General features: G+C 56.3%; 1 protein-coding gene across 4 annotated transcripts in view; it reads right to left on the reverse strand.

The window, feature by feature from the left end:
- Positions 1-726: 726 nt before the first annotated feature.
- Positions 727-20,367, reverse strand: part of OGDHL (oxoglutarate dehydrogenase-like) — a 34,624-nt gene continuing 14,983 nt past the window's right edge. For 2 of the 4 annotated variants that reach the window (XM_011990963.1, XM_011990965.1), the window contains 20 exons: positions 19,098-19,200; positions 18,582-18,697; positions 18,276-18,430; positions 17,288-17,434; positions 16,169-16,259; positions 13,543-13,722; positions 13,282-13,410; positions 12,334-12,513; positions 11,880-12,032; positions 11,174-11,276; positions 10,512-10,640; positions 9,388-9,538; positions 6,865-6,992; positions 5,832-6,010; positions 4,364-4,435; positions 4,120-4,245; positions 3,959-4,031; positions 2,519-2,682; positions 2,185-2,339; positions 727-1,442 (listed from right to left, as the gene is read on the reverse strand). In XM_011990963.1, the coding sequence (XP_011846353.1) occupies positions 1,319-1,442; positions 2,185-2,339; positions 2,519-2,682; positions 3,959-4,031; positions 4,120-4,245; positions 4,364-4,435; positions 5,832-6,010; positions 6,865-6,992; positions 9,388-9,538; positions 10,512-10,640; positions 11,174-11,276; positions 11,880-12,032; positions 12,334-12,513; positions 13,282-13,410; positions 13,543-13,722; positions 16,169-16,259; positions 17,288-17,434; positions 18,276-18,430; positions 18,582-18,697; positions 19,098-19,200 (2,658 nt within the window). In that variant the 3' untranslated portion in view covers positions 727-1,318. Of the gene's footprint in view, positions 1,443-2,184; positions 2,340-2,518; positions 2,683-3,958; positions 4,032-4,119; positions 4,246-4,348; positions 4,436-5,831; positions 6,011-6,864; positions 6,993-9,387; positions 9,539-10,511; positions 10,641-11,173; positions 11,277-11,879; positions 12,033-12,333; positions 12,514-13,281; positions 13,411-13,542; positions 13,723-16,168; positions 16,260-17,287; positions 17,435-18,275; positions 18,431-18,581; positions 18,698-19,097; positions 19,201-20,367 lie in introns of all 4 variants that reach the window. The other 2 variants (XM_011990964.1, XM_011990962.1) reach the window with 2 other exon arrangements.

A 20,367-nucleotide genomic window follows, 5' to 3' on the forward strand; every position in this document is an offset into this window, starting at 1 on the left:
CAGGGATCCTTCCCTGACACCCACAGCCGTCTGCATTGACCTCCAACGTAACTCGTAACTCATTGAATTAAACAGCTGACATGTCTCCCCAGTGGACTCCCGATGTGAAGAGCCAGCACGCAGACGGATGCCTTCCACCCGGAACCCAGCGTCCAGCACGGAGGAAGTGCTCTGAGAAGGGGATAAATGAACAAACGATCTGTTCCAAGCAAAACATCCCTCCCCTGCGGCAGCTTCTCCAGTATCTCCACAGGGAAGCAAAACCAACACAAGGCCAGAGTGGAGAAGCCAACAGACACTACCTGGTGCTCAAATGAAAATCTGGCGCAGTGGCTCACACCTGTCATCCCAGCACTTTGGAGGCTGAGGCAGGTGGATCACTTGAGGACAGAAGTTCGAGACCAGCCTGGCCAACATGCTGAAACCCCGCCTCTATTAATAATACAAAAAAATTAGCTGGGCATAGTGGCACACGCCTGTAATCCCAGCTACTCGGGAGGCTGAGGCAGGAGAATCACTTGAACCTGGGAGGTGGAGGTTGCAGTGAGCCGAGATCGCGCCACTCCGCTCCAGACTGGGCGACAAGAGCGAAACTCCGTCTCAAAAAAATATCCATGGAGACGGATATTTTCTTCTCTCCATTTTTTTTTAACTTTCTCCCCATTCCCTACCTTCTCAACCGCCTATCCCTCCCCCAGTCTTATAACATGAAGTGAAAACAGCAAATCTCTCTGAAGCATGTTTTTATTTCTCTGTGATTTGGTTTTCTACTTTGGTACACATGAGCTGTGGCTGCATTTCACACAGAAGCTGACACATCTTGCAAGAATGCCCCATAAAACAGAGCGCAAACACATCACCCCGCAGGTTCACTGCCCCTGGCAGTCACTGCTCAACTCCCTACTTCTAAGAGCACAGAAGAGAACATCGCTTTGATTCTACAGATGAGCGACGGTGTGGCGAGCAGCAGCCAGGGCTGCCAGGATGGGAGCAGCCACAGACACAGGTCTCAGGGTATCCGTCTTGAGACACAGGTGGAGAAGCCGCACAAGAAATTCCAGCAAGATGGGAGCAGCTGGGGGATGCGCCAGCACAGCAGCCTGCCTATAGGACTCCTCTGGCTCCCTCAGTCCTGGTAGATTCTGGCATGACACCAAGGCCAGCACTGCTGGCTCTTTGGTCCTGTCACTGTGTGAGTCTGTTTTATCCTGGGGCCCCGTAGCCCCTCTCCTGGGCAGGAGTTCCACCCCTCCCCTTTCCATCACCTCCTTGGTCCCCAGCCGACCCACAGCGAGACCTACACAGGTCTTGCCCAGCTCTAAAATGTCTTGCCCTCAAAGGCCTGAAGATTGAAGGCAGTATCCAGAAACTTCTTCAGTGACACCAAGTGAGTGTTCCTGTTTCCTGTGGCTGGTGCAGCTGCTGGGTCCCGGCCGACATACCTGGAGGAGAGACAAGATAAGGTGAAGACCGGGCCTAGCCACCTCCCCACCCCCACCTTCACCCCAGGACTGCAGGGGGCACACATCGGAGAACGGCTGATCTCGAAGCTACAGGCCCTGCCTTTGGGCCCTGGCACCACTTCCAATGAGCTGCGAAGCCTGGGTCAAACTCAGTCACCCAGCCACAGAAGAGTGGGGAGAAACTGTCCCTCCATGTCACTGCACTTGCCCATGAGGACAACAAACGAGGCAACAACTCAAAGGCTTTGGGGACAAACACACTTGGCTTCTTGGAGTTTCTCAGGACCCTCTCCCGTCTTCCCAGGGACACATGATGCCAGTATTGAGCACCCACCATGTGCCAGGGCTAATACATACATCAGATCTAATCTTATCACCGCCCTTTGTAGAGATACAGGGACTAAGGCTCCAGGGGGCTACATAACTGGCCTGAGATCAAAGGCAGGAATTTTGAGACATGCAGCAGGTTCTCTAGTTCAGTTCTGGCTGCAGAACAAACACAAAGCCAGTCCAGATGATGCCCCATCCCTCATGGGTAAGCTGTCCCACCACAGACAGGGTGCACAGAGCTGACACAGACTATGGGGCCAACTCCTTGGTTTCCAAATGCAGCCCAGAGAAAGGCAAGGCCAGTACCAGGTAGCATGGCCCATGGGATAGGCAGAGCCAGGATGGAGCCTCAGGGCCGAGGTGAGGGGCAATCAGCAGCCCCATCATGTACCATATGGGCCGCGTGCGCCTCAGGATGGTCATGAAGCGTGGGCTGATGTAGTCATAGTAGCCCATGTTCTTGTGCTCCTCCTGACACCAGGCCAGCTCCGCACCTGGGTACTTCTCTGCCTCCTGCTTGATCAGGTCAAAGGGGAATGGAGAGATCTGGGGAGGGAAGAACAAAGGAGCATAGCCAGAGGAGGGGCGGTGTGTCCCCAGCACCCCCCGACAGGAGGCACAGGGCCTCACCAGCCTTCACCTGGCCTGGCTGGCATACTGGCCAGAGCCGGGGCCAGCAACATGAGCTTGCCCATCAGTTGACTGTGCAAGGGGCTCAGGCGCACCTGCTCCAGGCGCGTGATGGCCACCTTCTCCTCCAGGCCCTGGCTGCTCCGCTCCTTCACCAGGTCATAGTACACCTTTCCCGTGCAGAAGATGAGCCGCTGCACCTGCTCAGGGGCCTGTGCTGCAGCCCCATCTTCAGGAATCACCCGCTGGAAGCTGGTCCCTGAGTGACCAATAGGACACGGCAGACATGTCGGTATCCAGAGGGGCTGGGGCAGCTCAGGACCAGGCCTGCGTCCCCAGGCTCTCCTTAGCCACTGAGACTAACTGCAGGTTTGGACCTGTGGCTGCAGTGGACACCTCTTGAACTAAAAGATGGAGCAGGGGACAGCTGACACCCTGAGCTGTCACAGGGAGAGGGGTGGAGACACCCAAGGGTTGAGCCCTGGGGGCATCACGTTTAAAGTGACTGGAGGTGGGGGTACAATGAGAAGGGCCCTGAAGGAGATAGAGAAGGCGACACGATGGCATCATCCTTTGCCCCAACCTTGCTTCTGCCCAACTACGCCCACCTCCTGCAGAGCACTGCAGTCCCCCATCACTAAGCAGACGTCCCAGGAGGCTGCTCCATGCTCCTCCTCTTTCAGCCTGGCAGCTGAGCCCTCACCTCCAAGCCCCATCCATTCCTCCTTCCTGAGCCCATGATCTTGACCCCAGGTCATGCCTACTGCAAAACCTCTCAGGAGGCTACTGTAGTGTCCCTGCATCCCTGCATCTCAGGTGAGGACTCTAGGGCAGAAAGGCCAAATGGATCCCAGGCCCTCAAGAGAGAAGCCAGCACAGGGCAAGCAGCCCAGGTAGTCTAGTCCCGACATCAGAGCTCTAACTGCCCGCTTCAGCCACCCACCTGCTCAGAGGGGACATCCAAACAGACGTGGGAGAAAATCCAACCCCTGTCCACGCTGAGGCCCTTCCCGGCCCTCCGCCTACTGCCCAGGACCATTTTCCAAGACAGCTCTGCTCCACCAGCCTCACACCTGTCCTTCCCTGGATCACAGTCACCTCTCAACTGCAACTATAGGTGTTTTATCTGATCTGACTCCCAGGTAAATAAGGTCAAAGACTCCTGGAGGGGACACCAGGACCCCAGGGCCTGTAATGTCTGTTTGGCTTGTGAATTTTAAAAATGGACAAAGGAATGAATGATACTCAATATCTTGCGAACTCAGCAGGCCTCTGGCAGGCCTCAACCAGCCCTGCTAGGGCCTAACGGGGCCCCAGTGGACTCTGCCATGAACTCAGCCCACATGACCTGAGCTGGCCCAGGTCAGCCACTGTGCCAGCCTCCCAACCCTATTGCTAGTGGGACCACGCCAGGAGCTGCTGCAGGTCAGCAGAGCCACAGACAGTGGGGAGGATGGAGGAGCCCCAGGAGCAGAAGCCACGCGATGGGCCACCGCCCCAGTGTGGGCTGCCCCACACCCAGGCCAGGCACGTACCGGATACCATTTGGTCAAAGCTGGACTTGGCCTCTGGGTGCCTCAGCAGAGATTTAGGTGTGAAGATAATCAGCTGGAAGGGAAACACACGCCCAGCTGCCAGCTGGCCCTGTCTGGCCAGGGCCCCTGCATGTAACCCCTGCCCTGGGACGGTGACTCACCGGCTTGCGGAAAGGCAGCAGGATCTGCCGGCGCAGCACGTGGAAGTAGTTGGCCGGTGTGGAGCAGTTGACCACGATCCAGTTGCAGTCATAGAGCTGACTCACCTCAAAGTCCTTGGTGAATGCCTGTGGGGACAAGATGCGTATGGCCAGGGTGGCTGTCTGCTGCACCCACACCCTGGACTCCTAGCCCTGCGGGCACAATAGGGCGCGCCCCTGTCCTGGGGACAGCAGCAACACTCACGGGGTAGGCATCCGAGTCATCATTGCTCATCTGCAGGAACCTCTCGGGCCTCGCAGACGAGTGCTCTGGGCCCTGAAAGCAAATGCCAGATGGCCCAGGCTGGCCCCCACCATGGGACAGACATCTGGCCCTGTAGGGACCCTAGGCTCAGGGGAGAGTCTGGAGGGCATCTCAGTGGAGGCGCCCTCGCCCTGGAGCCTGAACCACAGAAATGAACCAAGAATGTGGAACAAGAGCAGAATGGGCATCCTCACAGTGGGGTCTGCCCAGAGCTAGCACAGTGTGTGAACTTGCAGGGACAGAAGAAAAAACAAAAAGCCCGCACTGAGACGTGCTTTCTCTGGAATGTCCTGGAACAGTGGCTGCCACCGACTGAGCACCTGCTACAGGAGGCAAAGTTCTAGGTACCCCACACAACTTACTCGCTAATCCCCAAAAGCCCCATGATGCAGACTCTTCCTCACTGCACAGATGAAGAGGCAGGGAGAGGGTAAGAAACCACCCATGACCACACAGCCAGGTAGGGGCCGACCCAACTCAGCCTGGGCCTCGCCCACCCTCACCCACATGGACCGCTCTGCTCCATGAAAGCAGCAAGACAAGCCCAGGGGCATCTCCAAGCCGGCTCCTGCAGGACAGGGGTGACCCGCCCCACAGCCGTCACTCGCCCCCTCTTGGTGGGGATGGCCAAGGACCCAGCCACCTACATGCAGCCTGGCCCAGATCCCGCCTCCCAAGAAGCTGCCTTCACAGTGGGCAGCCCCAAGCAGGGAGCCTCACCTCCCTCCTCACTGAGCCCCAGTGTTGTGAGGATGCCGAGTACGCAGCCTGTAAAGTCTCAGAACTAAACACATCGCTTGGGCATAATGGTGGCGATGAGCCCCCTGCCTGTCTCCTTCTGCCTGGTCAGGCCGCCTGCCCACCAGATGGTATCACATGACACTCTATTCCTTCCTCCCCTCCTGCTAGCCCAGGAGCCTCCGGAGGATGCAGCCAGCCTGCATGTCTTCCCTCTGTCCCATGTGTAGATGCAGAGACAGGTCACACAGGAGGGGACCAGAGGACAGGCAGTACTGCACAGGATAGCTTCAAACCCCAGCTACTAGCTGTGAGACCTTGGGCAACCTACTCCCCTGCTCTGTGCCTCAGTTTCCTCATCTGAAACGCAGGAACAGGGCCTACTTCATTAGGTTGCTGTATGGATTGGAAGAGTTAACATTCAGAAGCATTGAACAGCGCCTGGCGCATAGCACGCACTCATACGCGGTAGCGCCTTCTGCCAGGGGTAGCATCATCGTCTCAGCAGCTGCAGCATGAACATGTGCAGACCCCACCCTGCGCAGACCCACGTGCTCCAGGGGCCTGGAAAGCACATACCATCCAACTCGACAAGGGGCCCAGGGTCCATCCCGTCCCTCCGAGGCCCACCAGAGCCCACCAAGCCACCAGCCACCACTGCAGCCCTCACCATGCCTTCCATGCCATGGGGCAGCAGCAGCACAATGCCGTTATGCCGCACCCACTTGGCCTGGCCGGTGCTGATGAACTGGTCGATGATGCACTGGGCCGTGTTGTGGAAGTCCCCAAACTGGGCCTCCCAGAGGACCAGGGCATTGGGGCTGGCCATGGCATAGCCCAGCTCAAAGCCTAAACAGAAGACAAGATAGAGCTTGCTGCACGCTGTCACCAAGTGGCAGTGGCTCCAGTCAAACTCAGCCCTTTCTCAGTATATCCTCCATGCCCCCACCCATCCTTCTCACGAACCCAGGGATTCCCTGCGATTCAAAGGGTAGAATGTACCACCCTGGGGGCTGACAACATGCCCAGAGATGCTACCCTCAGCCCTGCTATCATGTGTGGTCAGGTTCAGCCATATTTAGGTATCCTGGGGAGGCAGCAGGGACCATCGGTCAAGAAGAACTCCTTAAAAACATGCAGAGCTGCTAAGAAGGGGCAGAAACAACCCTAGAGGCATCTCCCTGGGGGCGGGGAGCTGCCTGGCCTCTAGGGGCAGGCAGTGAGGAGGAGGTGAGCCAGCTAATGATGCAGCTGAGGGACAGCATGTACAGGGGACACAGGCAGGGAAGCCCAGAGCCCAGAGAAGGGATCTCAGTGCAGGGTTCCTAGGGTGCAGGGCAGAGGAGGTGAGATGGGGCTCAGAGGAATGCGGGAGGGCTGGGCCAAGACTGGACTGCTCAGCAGCTGAAACCCACAGCACTCTGTTGGGCTGTCTGTGCCCACTGGGGCCCTGATACCCACAGAGCCCCCTCAAAGCAAGCAGGGCCCCCTAACTGGATCCCCAAGGGGCCCAGATGGGACTGATTTCATCTCCCACATGGCCTTAGTTGGTGGCAGCCCAATCACCATACCCCAAGACCATCCCCTCGGGGCCTCTGAGCATCTCTCGCCCCTCCCAGGCCCTGGCCCCAGTCCCTTCCCAGCCCATCTCTGGTCCCCAGGTGTCTGGGGCCTGCCTGGCTTGCAGGAGAGTGTGGACCCACCCAGGACTCCGTACTCTGAGAGGGAGCTGTTGCACACGGTGTACGGGGCCTGGTCAGGCCAGAGATGATTCATAGGCACACACGTCCTGCGGTCAACCTCCTGGTCATGGAGAACGTGGTGCCGGTGACTGCAGAGACACAGACCGGGGCAGGGACAGAGGGCAGGTGGGTTGGCACCTGTTCACCTGGAGCAGGGGAGCTGGGCAGCAGGAGGCAGGCAAGCCTCCGTCACTGTCCCAGGAAACCTGCAGGGTCCCACAGGATGGCATCCAAGAAGGCTGTGGAAAACCAGAGCCATGTGGTCCCTCTTGCAGTATGCCCCCTGCCTGCCAGCAGCCCACACACACCATGCACTGAGGGGTCTGTGGGAAGGAACTGAGTTGTGGCACCTCCCTGAGTGTCAGCTTCTCACCCAGAAAGAGGACCTGATGAGACACTTCCCAGGTGCCAGCTAGAGCCACCTCCTAGGAGGCCACTTCCCCTGCCCTGTCTTGCTGGCTTCTTTATCATCTCACCAGCTCTGTCCCAATTCACAAGAGACAGAAACCACTGTGCAGCAGCCGAGGTGGGCACAGTGAGGGGCGCCTGGCTGAACCCCAGACCCTGGCTAGGACTGACATGCAGCTCAGGGTGCATCAGAGGACCACCTGCGCCCTGGTTGGAGCAAGACCGGCAGAGACGAGCAACCAGGAATAAGAAAGCCAGCTGGTCAAGTCCTGGAAGCCACACCACCCTGGCTTGCTAACCAGGAGCGGACTGAGGCAGGACCTAGAACATTTTAGGGTCCCGGACCAGACGAAATGTGGTGTGGACAACTGACAAGTGTCAAGTCCCCATTTGGACTCACAAAGACAACTGCAAACAAGCAAGATAGGGGCTGGCTTAACAGCAGTACACACACATACACCACACACATACATACACATGCCACACATACCACACACACATACGTATCCCCACTCACCACACACTACACACACACACCACACACATACACACACCACACATACCACACACACCAAACACCACAGACACACACACGAATACGAAACACACCACACACATACACATACCACACACATCCATGCACACACACCAAACACCACACACTATACACACCACACACACTACACATACTACACAACACACACCACACAGACTACACACCACAAACACAATCACACGTACCATACACACACACACCCACACATACACACCACACACACCCCACATATACCACACACCACAAACCACACACACACCAAACATGATACACACCACACACATCACACATCACACACGCCACACATTACATACTACACACTCCACACATACCACAACTATACACACACATCCCCTCACACACACCACACATATACACGCTCTACACACACCAAACATACACACACCATATACACCACACACACCATATACACCCCCCACACACCCACAAACCACACACACCATATACATATACCACACTCAACACACAACACACACCACACCCACCACAAACACCACACACCACACACATCACACAACACACCACACATCACACACACCACATACTCCCACACACACCACACACACCATACACACACATACACACCACACACACACTCCACACACACCACACATACATCACACACGTCATACACACATCATACACCACACACACACCACACACTACACACCACATATACCCCCTACACACACACGCCACATACACATGCCATACACACCCACACACACACACCACACACATACACACCCCACACATACAACACACACGACACACCACACAACCACACACACACACCACATACACATCAGATACGCTACACAAATACCACAAACACCACATACACCCACCCCCCACTCACCACATACTACACACCATTCACACCACATACACTCCACACACACACTACACACCACACACCACAAACCACACACATCCCCACATACACACTACACACATACACACCCCATCCACACACACCACACACCCACACCCACCACACACCCACGCACACTCCACATACACACTCCAAACTCCACACACATCACACCCCCACACCACACACACATCAAACACACCACACACATACCCCACACCATACACACACACCAAACACATCACACACACGCACCATACAAACCCCACATACACTCCCCCTACTCACCACATACCACACACACACATACACACCAAACACACCACACACACGTACCACACACAACTCCCCCACACTCACCACACAACCCCCCAACACACACACGATCCTGAGCACCACAGAGGGCCACAAGCTTGACCTCAGTGGACAGCCTGGGCCCAGCAGTGAGCTCTGCACACTCACCCTGGGGGTCAGCGAGGTGGCCCTCTGATAATGCCGCCAGAGGGCAGGGGCTAGGGATGCTGTGAAGATCCCACCCCAACAAAGGCCCCCCTTGGGATCCCCAAGCCAGGCCCAGCTTCCGCTCCAGGTCTCCTGTGCGGATGCCGAGCCCCACCACGCTCACCTGAACGTGCCCCTCTCCACATCCTGCCCGCTGAGCCGCACGTGGATGCCCTCCTTCAGCAGGGAGCCAAAGGCCATGTACTCTGCCAACGCCCAGTCCACCGTCCGGTTCTTGGTCATGTCCGCCCGGCCCCGCAGAATGCGAGAGAGGCCTGTGGGAGGAGAGTGCTGGCCTGAGGGCCATGGGACAGCCAGCCCTAGCGGAGGTACGTGGGTGCTCAGCAAACACCCCGTACAAAGCAGGGCAGCTGTCTGTTGATGTGGCTGGAGGGCAGGGATGCTGCAGGAGGGCCTAGGGCCAGGCATCCCTCCTCCAGCTGAGACAAGGGGCCACCCGGAGCCCACGGGGAGGTGGAGCAGGTACCACTTGGCGAGCATTGGCCTCGTTCCAGACACCATCAGGCACGGAGTCATTTACTCAAATCACACAGCTGTCAAGGTACTCGGATCTGACCCCAAGTCCCCAGGCCTATGCTGTGCTCCTGTTGGCCCCACACACAGAGGCTAACACACAAACAGAGCGGGCACATGCCCCAGACGCTGTCAGCAGCTGCCCCAGGGCACTCGGTCTCGGTGCAAAATGTAAGGGAACCCCCTCAGAACTCCTCCAGGTGGGTCAGAGGGTGTGTAGCACCTCAATACAGCCACAGGGGGCCCTCCGGACTTCCCAGGCAAAGGTCACAGTGGCCCCAGCCAACGGGTCCCCGGAGTGGGAGGCTGCCCTCGGTCATTGGTCCAGGCCCCGGCAAGCCACCGTCCTTTCAGCTGCAGAATCCTGCCCAAGTTCCAGGCTGCATTCCAGCCCCTGCATGGCAGCCCTTGCTTTCCTGCTCTCCTGTCCGACCCAGGGACACCCCAGCAAAGTCAGTTTGAAAACCCAACCTAAGACTAGTCATTGGTACCCAGCTGGGAGTGTGGCATCTGGAGCTGCCCAGCTCACCACGCTCACCCTGAGAAGAGCTACTGTCACAGGCACAGACGAGGTGCCGAGAGCTACGTGGACCCACTGCAGACTGAGCAGGAATGCGACACACCATCTCTCTTGCATCCCAACCAACCTCCCTTCAAGGCACAATGTTGGGGTGGGGACAGCAGCCTGGGCTGCATCCGGCCCAGCAACCTCACCGGTGTGGATCTTAAAGTCCTCCAGGGGCACAGAGCTGGCCACGCTGCCGATGTGGGTGAGCACATCCTCAGGGATCCCCGTGGCTGGGCATGTCATGCTCTTGGGCTCCCCATCTACGTTGAAGAAGCCTGACAGGGAGAGAGGCTCCGTCCACACTGGGTCAGTGGTGGCCTCTGATCCCCCTGGCCAGCCTGCCTCCCCAGGACTGAGGGACCCATGGCTTCCTAAACTCCACTGTCACTCAGACTCACCCTGAGCCCACCCTTCGGACCTGCGACAGCTGGACAGCCACAGCTGCAACTCCCCCACAGGCCCAACACCCACCTCTGTGCCCCAGGGTCACAGCTGTTCTAACCCTGCCCCCAGGGAGGCCCTCTGAGCACCCCGGACCCATGTATCCAGTGCCCAGGGCTTCCTCTCCCTCCTCCCACCTGGCTGTGCCCTCCCTTTTCAGTGAGCACCTGGCCATCCATGCTCAGAGAGCAATGTTAAACTTGACTTGCAGGAATCGGCCCCACACAGCTTTAGGACCTCAGGGATAGAGCCTGCAGCCTCTAGACTAGGCAATGACAGCTGTCACCTAGTGCCATTCCAGTCCTGATCCCAGTGCAAGACCTCAAGGCCCAGGGTAGTCTGTCTGAGCCACACACTGCTCGCTCACCGGGCCAGGGGGAGTCCAACCAGTGCTTTATATGCAGGATCTTTTTATCCTTGGACCTGCCATAAGCCTCCTCACAGATCCGGTCGTATTTCGCAATTTCTTCCTGGAATCAGGGGGAAGGTGTGGACAGAGCAGCAAAGCCCTGGGCAGCCAGAGGCCCAGTCCACTTGGACTCATAAGTCCTGGTCCCCGTTACCAAGTTCTTCTAGAACTCTCTGTCTCTGGTCAGTAGGGACCTCATGGCTAGAAGCCAAAGTCTCAAAGTTCAGGGGATCCTGCACGGGTACCCCGAGGCTGGGCAGGCCTGCAGTGTGCTCAGCAAGGGGATCCGAGAAGACTCCGGAAACTTGTAGTCCTTGCTCTCAGAGCTCCATGAAGGTGGAAGGACCAACACTCCACAGATAATTATGGGGACAACCCCAGCTCAGAACCCCAGCTCAGGGCCGCCTCCTACAGGAAGCCTTCCTGCACGCCTGCTCAAGGTTGGGCTTCCCCCACATTGCGGTACCCACTGTGTCCCACCTGGCTGTAACTGCATCCTTAGTTCTTGGTCCTCTTTGGTAACTGGGGCCTCTTGGGGACAAGGACCACAGTGGCTACTTCTTTAAATCCTTAGGGCTCAGCACTGGGCTGGTAACAACTACAACCCCTCCCCAGGTCCCCACCCAAAGTTTGTCCTAGGTGCCCATGCAGCCTGCCTGCCCACCTCAAACTCCTGCAGGGTGACCGTGCCCTCGGCAATCAGCTTGTCTGCGTACTTCTTCAGCACAGGCACCTGTCTGTGGATCTGCTTGTACATGAGCGGCTGGGTGAACATGGGCTCGTCCATCTCATTGTGGCCGCGCCGGCGGTAACAGACCTGCAGGAGCAGCCAGAGGGGCTCATGCCCTCCCCTACGCTGTGTGCTCAATGTAGCTGCTGCAAAATTGGGGAATATCCAGGTAGGGCACACCCACTGGGAGCCCTCTGAGCTCCACTATCACCTATCACTGAATGAGTGTCCCATCTCAGGCCTTTGCACAGATTGCTCTTGGTGGCACAAATCTCTCATCCAAGAAGCACTCCCAGCCCTGAGTGCTGAAGATGCTGAAGATCAGACTGGCTCAGCACAGCAGGGATGAGTCACCCACCCACGCCCTGGCCTCAGTCCCCAGACCCACCAGGTCCACGACAACATCTTTGTTGAAAGTGTTTCTCCATTCGGCTGCCACACTGCACACATATATCACAGCCTCTGGGTCATCGGCGTTCACGTGGAAGATGGGTGCATTGACCACCCGGGCCACGTCGGTGGGGTATGGTGAGGAACGGGCCATTCGGGGGTCTGTGGTGAATCCAATCTGCAGAGGCAGGAGAAACCTGCTGCGCCTTTCTACTTAGAGTGAGATAGAAGGTGCCAGCCTCGGGGACTGAGCAGGGGGACGCTCAAGGTCCACTGAGGTGCCCGGGGGAATGTGGGACACGACAGGGTGATGGTGAGCAGCCCCACAACTGGACATGGCAACAGCTCCCACGGGGATGGCAGCAACACCAGCCGAGTGGAGCCTGCTCTTTTTTGCAAGTCACTTTGACACACTAGTGGTGAGGAACACAGGCCTGAAAAATCCCAGTCCCAAAAATGGCTAATTGCAACCTGGGGCAAGGTGCTTACATTCCCACAGCCTGTTTCCTCATCTATAAAAAGGGCTCACTTAAATTCCTACCTCATAGGATGTTCATAGAAGATGACGTGACTTAATGCAAATAAGGCAATGAACACAGGGCTTTCTAAACTCCAGAGGAGTTGTTAGAAGCTCAGCTGCCTTAGAGAAAGGGCACCAAGGTCCCTGTGTCTAAGACTGCCAATGCAGGGCTGCACACAGCCAGCCTCCAGGAGGTACTCGCTACACAGGTGCTCCTTTGGTCTTTCCAGCCCTGCTTATCCCTCCCTATTGTGTCCCCCAATTTCACAGACCAGGATGCCAAGGCTGGGCAGATCAGGGTCCTGCCTAGTAAGCAGCACAGCAGTGGGCTCAGAGCCAGAAGCATCTCACTCTCCCGCCAAGCTACTTCCTGGATTTCCAGGAATGCTGATGCTGTGAGACCCAGCGTGGAGCGTACATGCTCACCTGGTTGTTGACGACGACATGCACGGTACCGTTGGTTGTGTAGGAGGGCAGGTCGCTCAGGTGGAAGGTCTCATATACCACGCCCTGGCCGGCAAAGGCGGCGTCCCCATGAACCAGGATGGACATGACCTGCAGGGCAGGTGTGAGCCAGGAGGGGCTGCGTAGCCCAGCCCCACACCTGTACTGTGGAGACCCAGCGCCTAGCCCTCTGGGCCCACCCCACAGGGCGCAGGTCCTCGGGGCTCTCCCAGGTGAGCTTGCCTTCTTGCCCTGGGCGTCTCCACGGTAGAACTGCTCTGCCTTTGTCTTCCCCTGCACCACAGGGTCCACTGCCTCCAGGTGGGAGGGGTTGGCGACCAGCGACAGAGTGATGTTCCGGTTGGTGACACGGTTGATCCTCTCGTGGTACATGCCCAGGTGGTACTTGACGTCCCCGGAGCCCTGAAGGTGGAAGTGGGAACATGATGGATCCTCCCCTCCCACACCAGACACATAGACACACAGGCAAGCACTGCAGCCCATAGTCAGGCTGGCACATCCCGGATCCCACTGCCTCGGAGGGCCAAGCTGTCCCTGACCCGGCTCTCCTCATCACACTGCCCCTCCTCACTGGCCTGAGGGAGGAAGACAGGGACCCTGGGCCTTGGCTCAGAGCCTCTCTGCACACTGACCACGGAGCAGGAGAGCATGGGAGTGGGGAAGGCCATCCAGCGGCAGGGAAGACGGGGAGAGAAGGGCAGGGCCTAGGCATCAGTGCGGAGACCCTCGGCCAGGCCGCCAGCAAACACTGAAGCTGAATCCCCTGACTCCTCACACCAAGGACAGCAATGAGGGACACACAACATTTTACGATCCTGAAGCAAGGAATATTTATAGCATTCTATACAATATCCTAAGACCGAAAACACACAAGACACCTAAATTCTAACAACTTTGTCATGGGGGAGCAAACCCCTGCCCAGCGATAGGGGAAACATATCAAGCTGAGAAAAACACTCATAAACAAATGCAGAAAAAGGGCAAATTCCCTCAATGTACAAAATGCTTTTACAAATCAGGAAGATAAAGCCCAAAAACTCCACAGGAAAATGAGCAAAAGCCACAAGTAGGAATTTACAGAAAAATACGAATGGCTCAAAAGTATGTGAAAAGATAAGCAACTGAATTCATAACAAAGAAATGCATTACAACAAAATCCTCTTTTGCACCTATCATATTGGCAAAGATGAAAGGATTCGAGAGCATGTGGGAGGAAGTGGGGTGGGGGCTCTGGCACCGTCACACACTGTGGATGAGCTCCTGGGAGGGTCATTTAGTCCCACCCCCTTAGCTCCAGTCACTGCACTGCTCCGACACCATCTAACAGATAAACTCGCTCACACATGTGCAAGGACCCTCATTAGAACAGCCCAAGGTCCAGCACAAGGGATGCTCTAGCTGTAAGAAGCCTGTGTACAGGCAGGAAACAATGACAACTTGTTAAGTGAAAACAGCAAGGTGCCACCTGGCGTCACGGCTATGCCCATGGCCTCTTACAAATAAAGCTGTGCTGGACAAAGAGGTTTGTCAGTATCAGCATGAAATGTTTCTAGAAGTACACACCTAAACACAACAGAAGCACACAAACAAAATTGGCCACAAGAATGGAGTCTCACTGAGGAACATGTTCTCATTGTATAACCTTTCTGTTTTGTTGTTTTTACAATAATCAAATTTCTTTTTCAGTTGAAAAAAAATAGTAATTTCATTTAAACATCCTTTGACCAAGTTTTCCAGTATACACACATCTTTGACTCATCGCTTTTACCCGTTTTACAGAAGAGCAAACTGAGGCTTAGAAGGCTGAAAGTGCTAGAACAAAAGGAACAGGATGTCAGAAAGACCTAGGCTAGGAGCCAGTAGGTATGGGTCCACACATGCGCGCGCGCGCACACACACACACACACACACACACACACACGGCAGCAGGTTGAAGACAGCAGGAAAGATAGTCCTGACAGCAAAGCGATACAGAGGAGGGAGTGACAGGCTCACTGTCCAGAGGACCCACAGAGCTACTGAAAGGGAAGATGGGCAGGACTTTGAAAGAGGCTAGGCACTTGGCCGGGAGTGGTGGCTCCATGCCTGTAATCCCAGCACTTTGGGAGGCCGAGGCTGAGGTCAGGAGTTCAAGACCAGCCTGACCAATATGACGAAACCCCATCTCTACTAAAAATACAAAAATTAGCCAGGCGTGCTGGCGCATGCCTATAATCCCAGCTACTTGGAAAGCTGAGGCAGGAGAATCGCTTGAACCCGGGAGGCAGAGGTTGCATTGAGCCGAGATCGCACCATTGCACTCCAGTCTGGGCAACAAGAGCAAAATTCTGTCTCAAAAAGAAAAGGAAAGAAAGAGGCTAGGCAGTCTGGGCTGAAGGCCTGGCCAAGGCCTCCCAGGGAGGGGGTGGGCACAGGAACAACATTTCCTCAGCAGGTTGATGGGTAAAGAAAACCATCCTCACCGCCCAAGGCTCTCTTGGGCAAACAAACGAGCAAGGGAGTCATTCCCGGCTGATGGACAGGACTTTGGACATGGAGGCACAGCCACATGAGCAGAGCTGAGCCAACTTCCAGCAAGACTTTGCGTCTCTGGGCTTCAGATTCCCTAGCTCAAAACAGGGAGGTTGACCCAGATTATCCAAGGGCCCTCCCAGCTCCCACAGACTGCAGCCCTTGCTCCCAAAAGCCTTAGGGGCCTCAGGCAAACACCCAGCCTCTCGCTGGCTTCTCCACATGCATCCACCTCAAGGTTTATCTCAGCCCGGAAGCTCCCAGTCCAGACCCTCCCCAGTTCACCTCCCAAATACCCAGCTCTCCAAGGGTGCCGGGACCTGAGCGTGGCACCCACCTCGTCTGCCGCCTCCAGCTTGGGGTCAAACTGGCAGAAGATCTGCTCCAGGTCCTTGCGGATCACGTTGGCCAGCACGTTCAGCCTGCCCCTGGAGCCAGAGGGGCCGGGCTCTCACCTGGCAAAGCCCGTAGGCCTCGGGGTTCCCTCCCCCACTGTGGAGGCCTGGCCTGGCCTGGCCTAATACAGCCCCTTCATGCCCAGAGCCCTCCTCAGGCCACCCGATCACCAGGCACCATCCTCTCCTGCTGCTGTAATGGCCCGAGGCCTGAAGTCCTGTGTTTCCTTGCTGCCTCAGGTCACTAGACCAGCTCTGCCTAACCCTCTGACCAGACACTGGGCATTCCCAGGCCCCCCATGACAGACAAACTCCAAGTTCCTGGCAGGCCAGCCACAGATGGGGACCCCTGCACCATACATTTGGATGCCCTCATGCTGATGCGGTCCTGGGCTAGCCTAAGCACAAGCAGCTCCCTGGTCACAGGAAAGGCCCAGGGCCCTTCCCACAGGTCACTCTGCACATGTGCACACGCCCACTCAGCAGGACCCCAGCCACAGAGGTCTCCGTCCCCCAGGCTGCACTCCCCCTCCTGCTTCCTCACAGGCTCCAGCTCAGAGGTAACGCCCCACTGCTGAACAAGCCTCCCAGATCTTCACCAAGGTCAAGGGAAACATGCAGTCAGCTTGCAGCCAGGTCAGAGACCCTCGACTCATCTCCACAGACCTGCCTGTGGGAGACACAACCTGGGAACAACTGCCCAGGCCCTGCCCTCCCTTCCCTGGAAGAAACCCCTCCACCTCTCCTTATTCACAGGAACCTCAAGAAGCACTTTGCACCCCTTTCTGAAATCTCACCCTTGCTAGGGACAGCAGCAACATGGCCAGGGAGAGAGGGTGCCTGATAACCTGGTTAGTACCCGGCCCCAGGTGACTCTGGCCGAGTGCCTGGCAATTTCTGTGATGAGAAGGCCAGGCCCAGGGACTTAGAACTGTACAAAAACCCACCTCTACCCCCAGGTCCCACCAACACCTCTGCTCTTATTTCCATCTCATCCCTCCCACCTCTGTCCCCTGGGCTGGAAGAGAATGGGCAAGATGCCAGCGGGGAGGGGGACCCACCTGTGTGGCATCCCCAAGATGACATTCTCGATCCCCATCTCGCTGGATTTGTCGATGATGGTCTTGAGGGCAGGAATCATCACTTCACAGCCCTCCAGGCCAAACCGCTTCTCTGAGGACCACTTCCGGGCCAGGAAGTCTTCAAACCTGCTTGGGGAGAGGATGGGGAGAGGAGAGGAGAGGGAAAGGGATGGAGAGGGATGGGACTGAGGCTCACAGGGACTGTTCACGAGTGCTCAGAGCTGAATGCCCAGGACAGAGGAAGTCACAAAGCCTCCTTCTGTCAAATGGTCCAGGGCACACCATGGATACCACACCTGTCCCACCCAGCAAGGAACACAGGGTTAGGGGAGGCTGGGAATCTTCCCAGCTGAAGGCCTCTGCCTACACCCTTTCCCAGCTGCCACCCTCTCTCTTCCTCATAGCCAAGCTTCTCCCACAGGCCATCACCCACCCACTCCTAGCCCACTACCCTCCTGCCACACTCCAAGGGCTCTCTTCGCCAAGTCCCAAAGATCTCCACCCAGCTGAATCCAAACTCCAGGCCACACCTCGCTGCTCAGGAATCCACTTTGCATCCAGCCGCTGAGTCAGGTGTTCCCCTAGCCCTTCAGCCCTGCGGGACCCAGCTTCAGAAAAGTCCAGTGGGCAGACAGGTGATGCGGCCACACTCACTCCACACCAGGGATAACTTTCTGCCCAAACGTTCCCACAGCCACTTCCCGCCACTTCTGGCCTTGCTTAGTGTCCTGCTGTCTTGTTCTCCCAGAGCCTCATCCCTGCCCACCTAACCTGCTCTGCCTTGGGCCAGCTCTTGGCCAAACTGCCTAAACACCTGGTCCCAACTCTCCTCCCTGCAGCCAGCGGTGAGGCCGATCCAGTCCTGCCTTCCTGTGGTACCCTCCTGCTCTCTTAGGCAGGCCGTGCAACGTCTCACAAAGCCCTGGAGCAGGACCTCCAGCCACTTGGCCCTCCGGGTGGTGCCAACCTCATGGAGCGCACCAGCCGGGCCAGCAGTGTCCGCTTCTCCTCGCTGGAGAACTGCATCACACCAGGGGTCTCAAACTTCTGCCGGATCCACTGGCACTGCTCCACATCGTTGATGAACATGAACTCCAGGCCAATGTGCTGGCAGTAAGTGTTCTGGGGAGACACATTGGGACACCATGAGGAGCGGGGAAGAGGGATGGCTGACATCCCTGCTGTCTGGAACAAAAAAGGCAGTGCCTTCCCGTCCTCTGGCGAGCTCCGAAGAGCTGCTTCAGCCGCGCCCCACACACCCGCCTGTGCTCACCTCCAGGCGTCGAATGATCTCCCGCAGAGAGAGGGTGTTTTCAGAGCCCCCGATGAAGGTGGTCGTTGGCAGCTGGAACTCCTTATCAAGGTCAGCCTCCTGCAGGTCATAGAAGGCTGGAGAAGGAGGCGTGGCCGAGCCCCAGGCAGCAGAGTGGAGGGAGGGAGGTCAGGCCCAGGTGGAGTCCTGCAGTCTCACCAGACCTCCCAGTCTCCCCAGTGCCCTCCCTCTGGGTCCAGCCTGGGGAGCAGAAGTGAGAGTGAGCCCAGGGTGGCAGGGAGGACAAGCCTCTCAGGCGTGAACATATGGGGCACAAGCTAAGGAAGGCGGCAGGCAGGCGTCCTTCTCAGGAACAACAGGCAGTACGCAGGCAAGGTGGAAAGGAGGCCCTGCGGGCTGCTCCCTGGGCCCCATGAATTCCCAAGGATCAGGATGTCCCCTGGGCCCGTGGACCCCTTACTGGGCCACCCACACGGCACTGCCATAGCTGTCCTGAGGAAGTGTCCCCAGTCTTACCCAGTTTATCAATGGTTGTGATCAAGTCTGAGGGCACAAAGGAGTCCAGGTCTGCATCCAGAATGCCCAGGGGGTCCAGCTGGGCCACATGGTGACCACGGATCTGGGAGGAGGGAAAAGAGCAGGGTGGGGCTGGGACCCAGCTGGACAGACTTCCTCCAGGGTGAGGCTCTGGGCCCCAGCTCCGCTCTTCCCATTTCCAAATGTTAAGCTTCCCCATGTCTCTGCCCCATAGCCACTTCACTGCTGCCTAGAAGACCCAGCCACAGCCAGTAAGCTGGCAGGAGCTCAACCCGGTTTAGAAGTACAACATGCACCTGGCAAAAACAGGAAAAAGACCTATGCATGAAGGTGTTCACTGCAGTGCTATTAGTAATAGTGAAATTCTAGAAACTTCCCCACTGTCCATCAGCAGGAGACTGGCACATGGATATGGGCGATCCACACAGTGGAGCACTCCAGGATTTTCCATAAAAAGGAACAAGGAAAATCCCCATCTGATACTACAAGGTAGTCTCCAAAAAATATTGTTAAGCAAAAAAGCAAATTCTAGAAAAGTGTGTATGGTGAACTACCCATTATCTAAGAAAGAGAAGACACAAATAAATATATGCATTAGAAGGGCAAATCATAAAAAAAAAACATAACATAAAACAAATTATCATCTAGGGGAGGCAACAAAATAGGATAGAGAGGCAGGGCTAGAAGCCAGAGTTTTAAGCAAGAACTTATCTTGCTTTGAAGATTTGACTTTCAAACCTTGTAAATATTTTAATTATTATACAACAAAATTAAGTCTTAAAAATTGAAAGTGAAACGAATCAAATGAATAAATATGTCCACTTAGTGGCATAAATACACAGAGAGAAACTATCCCAACTGACTAATGGAATATTCCCTAAAGACAAACAGAAAAAAATTCATAAAGTCTTTTTTATTACCAGTCAGTCATAATAGTGTTAGAATTGTTATGCTGGCCAGGCGCAGTAGCTCACGCCTGCAATCCTAGCACTCTGGGAGGCTGAGGTGGGTGGATCACCTGAGGTCAGGAGCTCGAGACCAGCCTGGCCAACACCTGAGGTCAGGAGCTCGAGACCAGCCTGGCCAACATGGTGAAACGCCATCTCTACTAAAAATACAAAGTTAGCTGGGTGTGGCGGCGCATGCCTGTAATCCCAGCTACTTGGGAGGATGAGGCAGGAGAATCGCTTGAACCTGGTAGGTGGAGGCTGCAGTGAGCTGAGGTCGTGCCATTGCACTCTATCCTGGG

Source organism: Mandrillus leucophaeus, unplaced genomic scaffold (genome assembly GCF_000951045.1).
Source record: "Mandrillus leucophaeus isolate KB7577 unplaced genomic scaffold, Mleu.le_1.0 Scaffold388, whole genome shotgun sequence".
Classification (NCBI taxonomy): domain Eukaryota; kingdom Metazoa; phylum Chordata; class Mammalia; order Primates; family Cercopithecidae; genus Mandrillus; species Mandrillus leucophaeus.